This window comes from Rhinoraja longicauda, unplaced genomic scaffold (assembly GCF_053455715.1).
Source record: "Rhinoraja longicauda isolate Sanriku21f unplaced genomic scaffold, sRhiLon1.1 Scf002403, whole genome shotgun sequence".
NCBI lineage: Eukaryota > Metazoa > Chordata > Chondrichthyes > Rajiformes > Arhynchobatidae > Rhinoraja > Rhinoraja longicauda.
The window spans coordinates 316-12,000 of record NW_027603616.1 but is presented as its reverse complement, the minus strand read 5'-3'; the positions used below and the strand labels follow the sequence as shown (position 1 = coordinate 12,000).

Genomic DNA, 11,685 nt, shown 5'->3' with positions numbered 1-11,685 from the left:
GGGGCAGGGCGCTGGAGGTGGGTGCTGTCCTTTTGCTGGAAGACCATATAACCATATAACAACTATAGCACGGAAACAGGCCCGTTCGGCCCTACCAGTCCACGCCGACCACTCTCTCTGACCTAGTCTCATCTACCCGCACTCAGACCATAACCCTCTAATCCCCTCTTATCCATATACCTATCCAATTTACTCTTAAATAATAAAATTGAGCCTGCCTCCACCATTTCCACCGGAAGCCCATTCCATACAGCCACCACCCTCTGAGTAAAGAAGTTACCCCTCATGTTACCCCTAAACTTTTGTCCCTCAATTCTGAAGACCTGCCTCTTTGCCCGACGTGGGGTGAGGGAGAGAGAGGCGGGCCCCCTGTGGTCCACTGGTGGGGAGGCTGGACCCCTGTGGTCCACTGGTGGGGAGGCTGGACCCCTGTGGTCCACTGGTGGGGAGGCTGGACCCCTGTGGTCCACTGGTGGGGAGGCTGGACCCCTGTGGTCCACTGGTGGGGAGGCTGGAACCCTGTGGTCCACTGGTGGGGAGGCTGGACCCCTGTGGTCCACTGGTGGGGAGGCTGGACCCCTGTGGTCCACTGGTGGGGAGGTGGGACCCCTGTGGTCCACTGGTGGGCAGCAGAGGTCGCTGTGTGGTCTGGGCATCAGCTGAGTGAGGGAGGTTGAACCAGGGTGGAGCCAGGCCTGCCTCAACACTCAGACTGGCACACTGAGAGCTGGCAGTGCCTCCAGCACAAGGGCTGGGACACGGGGCCCCTAAACAAACAGTGAGAGGAACGAACAAGGGGCATGGATATACACACTCTCACATACACACATACACACACACACATACACACACACACGTATACACACACATACACTCACACATACACACACTCACACATACACACGTATGCACACACACACACGTATACACACACACACACGTATACACACACGTATACACATACACACACTCACGCATACATACACGCACTCACACATACACACACACTCACACACACACTCACGCACATACACACATACACAGACTCACTCATACATACACACATACACACACACACACACACTCACACATACACACAACATACACACTCACACATACACACACACACACACACTGACACATACACACACTCACACACACACACAACATACACACATACACACACATACACACACTCACGAATACACACACTCACACGTACACACACATACACAGCACATGTACACACACTCACCGGGGGCACATACATACATACATACCCACACGCTCGTACAACCACATACAGGGTGCACATACATGGGGCACACACACACGTACACATGCACACACACAGGAGCCACGCACATACATACATGCGCACACATGGGCACACACACAGCCATGCACATACATACATACATGCACACACTATCACACACAGGAGCCACGCGTATACATACATGCACGCATACCCACACACATACACATGCGTGTGCACACACACACAGGAGCCACATACATGCATACCTGCACACACATGCGCGCGCACACACACACAGGAGCCACGCACATACATACATACATGCACACACAAGGTACATGCACAAACACACATATTCAGAGGCACATGCACAAATACAAACAAACATGCGTGTACATACAGACATCCACAGTAATGTGTGGGGCAGAGTGGGTCAGGGTCATGATTCCAGTTGTCAGCGTTGTGCACTGCTCATAACTACGACATGCATTGTCTGTTTCCCTGCAGTGCCAAAGATCGACATTGATGGGATGATTGAAAATCTGGCTGAGGAGTTCAGGATCCTGGTCTACCCACCTGACGACAACCCCCTCACAATGAAACACAAGCTGGGTGAGTGCACCACAGACAGTGCGGGGCCCTGGCACACGGGCAGCTTGCACACTCATACACATGCACCCTGACACACACGCACACTCACACACACGCACCCTGACACACGCACCCTGACACACGCACACTCACTCGCACGCACACACACTCACACGCACCCTGACTCACACATACGCACCCTGACACACACGCACCCTGACACACACGCCCACTCACACGCACCCTGACACACACGCACCACTCACACACACGCACCCTGACACACGCACTCACACACACGCACCCTGACACACACACGCACACTCACACACACGCACCCTGACGCACACTCACACACACTCACACGCACCCTGACACACACACCCTGACACACACGCACCACTCACACACACGCACCCTGACACACTCACACCCTGACACACATGCACCCTGACACACACACACGCACACCCTGACACACTCCCACACACACACACACCCTGACAGAAACGCACTCTGACACACACGCACTCACTTACTCACATGTATTGTCACATACACACATTCTCACTCACAGACACACACCCTCTCTCACACTCTCTTGTGCCTCTTGCACTCTCTTGCACTCACACACACACTCTCATTCTCATACTCTCATTCTCACACTCTCATTCTTACACACTCTCATTCTCTCGCTCACACTCTCTCTCTCTCTCTCTCTCTCTCTCTCTCTCACACTCAGCACCCGTGGCAGCTGAGCTTGCATTTCCCCAGTGCCCTTCACCACCGGGCCTTTGGTAATGGCTGAGGCGTAGCAGCTCTGACAGCACTACAAATGTGATGGTCACTCTCTCTCTCACACACTCACACACACAAGATCTCAAAGGGACCAGATACCAACCAGCAATCTTAGTTGAAGGGTAAATATTAGCCCACACCCATGCTTGGAGCAGCATGGAAACAGGATGCAAACAGGCCCTTCAGCCCTTCAACCATCTACTATCCTAACCTCCACCACCACCCCTCACCTATATTCATGTGTAACTTGCAATAACATAACTTGTTTTAGAAACATAGAACATAGAAAACATAGAAAAATAGGTGCAGTAGGATATTCAGCCCTTCGAGCCAGCACCGCCATTCAATGTGATCATGGCTGATCATCTAAAATCAGTTCCCCGTTCCTGCGTTTCCCCCATATCCCTGGATTCCTTTAGCCTTAAGAACTAAATCTAACTCTCTCTTGAAAACATCCAGTGAATTGGCCTCTACTACTTTCTGTGGCAGAAAGTTCCACAGATTCACAACTCTGGGTAAAAAGGTTTTTCCTCATCTCGGTCCTAAATGACCGACACCTTATTCTTAAACTGTGACCCCTGGTTCTAGACTTCCCCAACATCGGGAACATTTTTCCTGCATCTAGCCTATCGAATCCTTTAAGAATTTAATATGTTTCTATAAGATCTTCTCTCATCCTTCTAAATTCCAGTGAATACAAGCCCAGTCGACCCATTCTTTCATCATATGTCAGTCCCGCCACCCCGGGAATTAACCTGGTGAACCTACGCTGCACTCCCTCAATAGCAAGAAAGTCCTTCCTTCAATAGCAAGAAAGTCCTTCCTTCAATTAGGAGACCAAAACCTCCACACAATACTCCAGGTGCCGTCTCACCAGGGCCCTGTACAACTGCAGTAGGACCTCCTTGTTCCTAAACTCAAATCCTCTCGCAATGAAGGCCAACATGCCATTAGCTTTCTTCACTACCTGCTGTACCTGCATGCTTACTTTCAGTGACTGATGTACAAGCACACCCAGGTCTCGTTGCACCTCCCATTCTCCTAATCTGACACCATTCAGATATGTTATATATGTTATATATGTTATATATTCAGATAATAATCTGCCTTCCTGTTCTTGCCACCAAAGTAGATAACCTCACCTTTATCCACATTATACATTCTTGCGATTAAAGGAAATGAGAGAGAGGGAAGACACAGGAACTGCAGATGCTGGTTTATGCCAAAACACCAAAGTGCTGGAGTAACTTAGAGGGTCAGGCAGCAATTGTGGAGGACACAAATAGATGACGTTTCAGATCAGGACCCTTCTTCAGACAGAGGTTTCACATGACGGTTTTGTCAGTCTGAAGAAGGGTCCCGACCTGAAACGTCACCTATCCACGTTCTCCAGAGATGCCGCCTGGTCCCGCTGAGTTACTCCAGCACTTTGTGTCCTATCCTGGGGTAGATGGGAAGTTTCAGTTCAGTCTAGTTTATTGTCACGTGTACCGAGGTACAGTGAAAGTCTTTTGTTGCTTGCTAACCAGACAGCGGACAGACAATGCATGATTACAATTGACCCACTTGCAGTGATACATTATAAAGGGAATAACGTTTAGTGCAAGGTAAAGCCAGCAAAGTCCGATCAAGGGTAGTCCAAGATTTTTACTGAACTGAAAACATACAGTTGGGCGGTCACGGTGGCGCAGCGGTAGAGTTGCCGCCTTACAGCGAATGCAGCGCCGGAGACCCGGGTTCCATCCCGACTACGGGTGCCGTCTGTACAGAATTTGTACGTTCTCCCCGTGACCTGTGTGGGTTTTCTCCGAGATCTTCGGTTTCCTCCCACACTCCAAAGACGTACAGGTATGTAGGTTAATTGGCTGGGTAAATGTAAAAATTGTCCCTAGTGGGTGTAGGATAGTGTTAATGTACGGGGATCGCTGGGCGGCACGGACTTGGAGGGCCGAATAGGCCTGTTTCCGGCTGTATAGATATGATATGATATGATATGATATGAAAGGTACAGAAGTTGAAAACGCACACCTCCAGATTCAGGGACAGTTTCTTCCCAGCAGTTATCAGGTAATTGAACCATCCTACCACAACCAGAGAGCCATGCTGGACTGCTACCGACCTCTTTGGTGACCCTCAGACAAATGGGGATAACGTTTAGTGCAAGGCAAAGCCAATAAAGTCCGATCAAGGATAGTCAGGGGGTCACCAGTGAGGTGGATAGTAGTTCAGCACTGCTCTCTGCTTCTGGTGGGATGGTTGAGTGGAGACGAGGTGAGAGAGCAGCAATCTGAGAGGCAGAGTCTTGGTCCTGGTGGCGTATTAACCCTTGACCTCCCAGCGGAGCGAGCTGTCCGTCGGGGATTGTTGCCGACTGGCCCGCTGCAGACTGCAGGAGTACGTGCTGAGGGATGCACTGAAGCTTGGTGCAGCCAACGCAAGGCTCTGTGGGGGAGGACCACCGTCTAGGGTCCTTCCGCTGCTGGACATGGGGGGGCAGGGTGTGGTGGAGAGAGACGCCCCTCCAAATAAGGGAAGGGATTCCACGCCAGTGGGCCACACGAGTGGCAAGGGTGGGGGGTAATTTTATGTAATTGGTGTATTGAATGTATGTATAGACAATAGGTGCAGGAGGAGGTCATTCGGCCCTTCGAGCCAGCACCGCCATTCAATGTGATCATGGCTGATCATTCTCAATCAGTACCCCGTTCCTGCCTTCTCCCCATACCCCCTGACTCCGCTATCCTTAAGAGCTCTATCTAGCTCCCTCTTGAATGCATTCTGATGCAGAGAATTCCACAGATTCACAACTCTCTGACTGAAAAAGTTTTTCCTCATCTCCGTTCTAAATGGCCTACCCCTTATTCTTAAACTGTGGCACCTTGTTCTGGACTCCCCCAACATTGGGAACATGTTTCCTGCCTCTAACGTGTCCAACCCCTTAATAATCTTATACGTTTCAATAAGATCCCCTCTCATCTAAATTCCTTCTCTAGCCTCCGACAATGGCAGATGGAGGTTTGTAAGGAACAAAAAAAAAAAGTAACGCGGACTGGAGGGAGCAGCTGATTTTGAGTAACCTCAGGTTTGTATTTCTGCTTTCTGATAGCACTTTGAGTTAAGGGTTCTGGGTTTTTTAGTTAAAGGTACAGCTTAAAAGGATTACGATTTTTAAATAGGGAGTGTGCTGATTTGATTTAATTTAAGGGATTTGATTTAATATAAAGGGTAAGCCATGTCAGCTGAGATCGGCCCCGTGGTTTGCTCATCATGTAGCATGTGGGAAATCAGGGATACTGACGGTTTCTATGTTTCTATGAACATGTTTTGTATATATTTATTTCTCAAATAATGTATATTTTGAAATATATATATTTTTAATGTAACCCCTTGTCTCCTGTGATCAGACGAGCCGGGAGGCCGTGGGGAGAAGGTGAAGGTGGAGGCGCCGGTGGGGGAGGAGGAGATCAGGCGGCACCTGGAGAGCGGGACCCTGGGCAAGCTGACCGTGCCCGTGCTGAAGGAGGTGTGCAGGCAGTACGGGCTGAGGGGCAGCAAGAAGCAGGAGCTGCTGGACGCAATCTCCGCCCGCTTCCCCGCCCACTGAGGGCAGTGCCACACACGCACACTCGCCCACTCTGCGGCAGCACCAGGTCTATGGCAGTGCCACTCACACCCTCTCGCCCACTCTGTGGCAACACTAGGTCTATGGCAGTGCCACTCACGCCCTCTCAGCAGCAGCACCAGGTCTATGGCAGTGCCACACATGCCCACTCGCAACACTAGGTCTATGGCAATGCCACACACGCCCTCCCACCCACTCGCCCACTCTGTGGCACCACCAGGTCTATGACAGTGCCACACACGCCCTCCCACCCACTCCACGGCACCACCAAGTCTATGGCAGTGCCACTCACGCCCTCTCGCAACACTAGGTCTATGGCAATGCCACACACGCCCTCCCACCCACTCGCCCACTCTGTGGCACCACCAGGTCTATGGCAGTGCCACACATGCCCTCCCACCCACTCCACGGCACCACCAAGTCTATGGCAGTGCCACTCCCACCCACTCCGCGGCACCACCAAGTCAATGGCAGTGCCACTCACACCCTCCCACCCACTCCACGGCACCACCAAGTCTATGGCAGTGCCACTCCCACCCACTCCGCGGCACCACCAAGTCTATGGCAGTGCCACTCCCACCCACTCCGCGGCACCACCAGGTCCACGCCCCATTACCCATCCAGGGCACCACACAGAGAAAAACCTGCCCGCTATTTTTGTACCACTTCTTCACAAGTTTATTTTCGCTTTTGCTTTTGTGAAAGCTTGTCAATAAAGTCTTATATATAAGAAGGCAGTTTGCCCTGTTTGTACACGGTGGCACAGTAGTAGAGTCGCTGCCTCACAGCGCCAGAGACCCGGGTTCCACCCTGACTACGGGTGCTTGTGTGTGAGGAGTTTGTACGTTTTCCCTTTGACCGCGTGGGTTTTCTCCAAAAACTCCCGCCAACACTCCAAAGACGTACAGGTCCCACATAGATTCGTGGGCAAAATTAGAGCACATGGTATTGGAGGTAAGGTACTGACACGGATAGAAAATTGGTTGACAGACAGAAAACAAAGACTAGGGATTAACAGGTCCCTTTCAGAATGGCAGGCAGTGACTAGTGGGGTACCGCAAGGCTCGGTGTTGGGACCTTTCAGAATGGCAGGCAGTGACTAGTGGGGTACCGCAAGGCTCGGTGTTGGGACCTTTCAGAATGGCAGGCAGTGACTAGTGGGGTACCGCAAGGCTCGGTGTTGGGACCTTTCAGAATGGCAGGCAGTGACTAGTGGGGTACCGCAAGGCTCGGTGTTGGGACCTTTCAGAATGGCAGGCAGTGACTAGTGGGGTACCGCAAGGCTCGGTGTTGGGACCTTTCAGAATGGCAGGCAGTGACTAGTGGGGTACCGCAAGGCTCGGTGTTGGGACCGCAGCTATTTACAATATACATTAATGACTTGGATGAAGGGAATAAAAGTAACAGCAAATTTGCAGATGACACAAAGCTGGGTGGCAGTGTGAACTGTGAGAAAGATGCTATGAGGTTGCAGGGTGACTTGGACAGGTTGTGTGAGTGGGCGGATGCATGGCAGATGCAGTTTAATGTAGATAAGTGTGAGGTTATCCACTTTGGTGGTAAAAACAGGAAGGCAGAGTATTATCTGAATGGTGTCCAGTTAGGAAAAGGGGACGTACAACGTGATCTGGGTGTCTTAGTGCATCAGTCACTGAAAGGAAGCATGCAGGTACAGCAGGCAGTGAAGAAAGCCAATGGAATGTTGGCCTTCATAACAAGAGGAGTTGAGTATAGGAGCAAAGAGGTCCTTCTGCAGTTGTACAGGGCCCTAGTGAGACCGCACCTGGAGTACTGTGTGCAGTTTTGGTCTCCAAATTTGAGGAAGGATTTTGAGGAGGAACCAGGGGCCACAGTTTAAGAATAAGGGGTAGGCCATTTAGAACTGAGACGAGGAAAAACTTTTTCAGTCAGAGAGTTGTGAATCTGTGGAATTCTCTGCCTCAGAAGGCAGTGGAGGCCAATTCTCTGAATGCATTCAAGAGAGCTGGATAGAGCTCTTAAGGATAGCGGAGTCAGGGGGTATGGGGAGAAGGCAGGAACGGGGTACTGATTGAGAATGATCAGCCATGATCACATTGAACGGCGGTGCTGGCTCGAAGGGCCGAATGGCCTCCTCCTGCACCTATTGTCTATTGAAACAGTATCGCCCCATCAAGGACAGAGATAAAAACTTTCCACCACCACAACATGGTGCAGTAAATTAACTGAGCAACCAAAACATACAAAATAAGTAGGAATATGTAAGAATAAAGGAGAAGGCGATGGGCCATTGGCTGTCTTGTGCACAGCCCTGGAACTGCAAACCAAAAAGTCATTGTGATTGTAATTGTAATTAATTTATTAGCCAACTGAAGAAGGGTCTCGACCCGAAACATCACCCATTCCTTCTCTCCTGAGATGCTGCCTGACCCGCTGAGTTACTCCAGCATTTTGTGAATAAATACCTTCGATTTGTACCAGCTTCTGCAGTTATCTTCTTATAATATACAAGGGATTTGATTTAATAATAATAATAATAATAAACATTTATTTTTTATAGCGCTTTTCCAAATGCTCAAAGACGCTTTACAAAAACAGTCAAGACATAAAAACAAACAGACGAACTGTCCTGACTGAGAAGCGGCGAACAAATAGCGCCAGCGTCCTCTCACGTCAGGGTCCGGCAGTAGACAATAAAGAACACAAGACACACAATTACAATTTTTAACACAAACAGCCATCACGGTGATTGCTCCAGGCACACCCTCACTGTGATGGAAGGCAAAGAAAAGTCTTATCTCCTCCTCATTCTTCTCCCGTGGTGCCACGAGGCGATCGAGGCTCCCGACTTTTGAAGCCCCCACCGGGCGATGGAAAGTCCCAGGGCCGAGCCGAGCAGGCTGATGAAGGTCCTGAGCCCCCCACCGGGCGATGGAAAGTGCCGCGGCCACTAATCATACAAAAAAGCAGCAAGACACACGACTATCTAAAAACTAACGTAACCATCCACCACAGCGTGTCCACTGTGATGGAAGGCAGTAAAGCCTTATCTCCTTCCCTCTTTATTCTCAAACTCTGTACAGACAGCGCCCGTAGTCAGGATCGAACCTGAGTCTCCGGCGCTGCATTCGCTGTAAGGCCAGGGGAGTAGAACCATCCGCGGTCGGGGCGATCGAAGCTTCTGCGGTTGGGGTGGTCGAAGCTCCTGAGGCTTGGAGCTCCTGAAGTCAGTCCCTCGCCAAGGGACCGCCAGCTCCACGATGTTGAAGTCTCGCGGTCGGAGCTCCTGAAGTTAATCCCCAACAGAGGCCTCCAGCTCCACGATGTCAGGCCGCAGCGCGGACGGTGATACGATACGGGAAAAGTCGCATCTCCGTCGAGGAAAGAGATTAAAAATACGTTTCTACCCACACCCCCCCACATACAACAAAACTAAAGGTACACTAAAACATACAGGGCAGCACGGTGGCACAGCGGTAGAGTTGCTGCCTTACAGCGAATGCAGCGCCGGAGACCCGGGTTCCATCCTGACTACGGGCGCCGTCTGTACGGAGTTTGTACGTTCTCCCCATGACCTGCGTGGGTTTTCTCCGAGATCTTCGGTTTCCTCCCGCACTCCAAAGACATACAGGTTTGTAGGTTAATTGGCTGGGTAAATGTAAAAATTGTCCCTAGTGGGTGTAGGATAGTGTTAATGTGCGGGGATCGCTGGGCGGTGCGGACCCGGTGGGCCGAAGGGCCTGTTTCTGCGCTGTATCTCTAAATCTAAAAAAATACATTTAACTGCAGAATAAAAACAACAAAGAAGAAAAAGATGAGACAGACCGTTGGCGAGGCCGCCATTGATCGGCGCCACCGTACGGAGCTCCTGCTTATGACCTTTACTCTGTGACCTTGCCCCTCTTATTGACCTTTAACCTCCGACCCTGTTCCTGGCATAGAACTTGGAAGAGGACAGCACAAGTACAGGCCCTTCGGCCCTCAATGTCGGTGTGGAACGTGATGCCAAGACCAACAATTATCTACCTGCACGTGGTCCACATCCCTCCTCTCCCTGCACATCCAATAGCCTCTTAAACACCATTATCGTATCTGCCTCACCCACCACCCCTGGCAGCACGTTCCGAGCCCCCACCCCCCTCTGTGTAAAAACCTTGCCCCTCACTTCTCCTTCAAACTTTGTCCCTCTGACGGGCAAGCCATGCACTCTAGTCCTAACCTCTGACACCCGCACTATTCAATAATCTATTTCTCTCTGCCTTAAAAACATCCACTGACTTGGCCTCCACAGCCTTCTGCGGCAAAGAATTCCACAGATTCACCGCCCTCTGACTAAAGAAATTCCTCCTCATCTCCTTCCTAAAAGAGCGAACTTTAATTCTGAGGCTGTGGCCTCTAGTCCTAGACTCTCCCACTAGTGGAAACATCCTCCCCACATCCACTCTATCCAGGCCTTTCAGTATTCGATGTTTCAATGAGGTCCCCCCTCATCCTTCTAAACTCCAGTGAGTACAGGCCCAGTGCCTCAATGATACCCCCACCCACCCTCCCCCTCCCCTCCCCCTCACTCTCCCTCCACCCCTCCCCCTCCCTCTCCCTCCACTCCTCCCATTCCTTCTCTCCCGAGATGCTGCCTGACCTGCTGAGTTACTCCAGCCTTTTGTGAATAAATCGAGCTCTATCTAACTCTCTCTTAAATCCATCCCGTGATTTGGCTTCCACTGCCCTCTGTGGCAGAGAATTCCACAAATTCACAACTCTCTGGGTGAAAATTTTCCTTCTCACCTCAGTTTTAAATGGCCTCCCCTTTATTCTAAGACTGTGGCCCCTGGTTCTGGACTCCCCCAACATTGGGAACATTTTTCTTGCATCTAGCTTGTCCAGTCCTTTTATAATTTTATATTTTTCTATAAGAACCCCTCTCATCCTTCTAAACTCCAGTGAATACAAGCCTAGTCTTTTCAATCTTTCCTCATATGACAGTCCCGCCATCCCAGGGATCAATCTTGTGAACCTACGTTGCACTGCCTCAATTACAAGGATGTCCTTCCTCAAATTAGGAGACCAAAACTGTACGCAATACTCCAGATGTGGTCTTACCAGGGCCCTATACAACTGCAGAAGAACCTCTTTACTCCTATACTGAAATCCTCTCATTGTGAAGGCCAACATGCAATTAGCTTTCTTCACTGCCTGCTGTACCTGCACGCCAACTTTCAGTGACTGGTGTACAAGGACACCCAGGTCTCGCTGCACCTCCCCCTTACCTAACCTGACACCATTGAGATAATAATCTGCCTCCTTGTTTCTGCCGCCAAAGTGGATAACCTCACATTTATCTATATTATACTGCATCTGCCACTGCATCTTAACCTACCTGATCTCCTGGTGGCTCAGCACTTCAACTCCCCCTCCCACTCCCAGTGTGACCTTT

The 11,685-nt window shown here is 50.5% G+C and overlaps 1 protein-coding gene across 1 annotated transcript; it reads left to right on the top strand.

The window, feature by feature from the left end:
- Positions 1-1,768: 1,768 nt before the first annotated feature.
- On the top strand, positions 1,769-8,722 carry LOC144591853 (X-ray repair cross-complementing protein 6-like; the record flags this gene model as incomplete). Its single annotated transcript, XM_078395865.1, has 2 exons — positions 1,769-1,873; positions 6,055-8,722. Coding segments are annotated over 2 exons (305 nt in total), but the record flags the coding sequence as incomplete, so codon positions are not given.
- Positions 8,723-11,685: the final 2,963 nt, after the last annotated feature.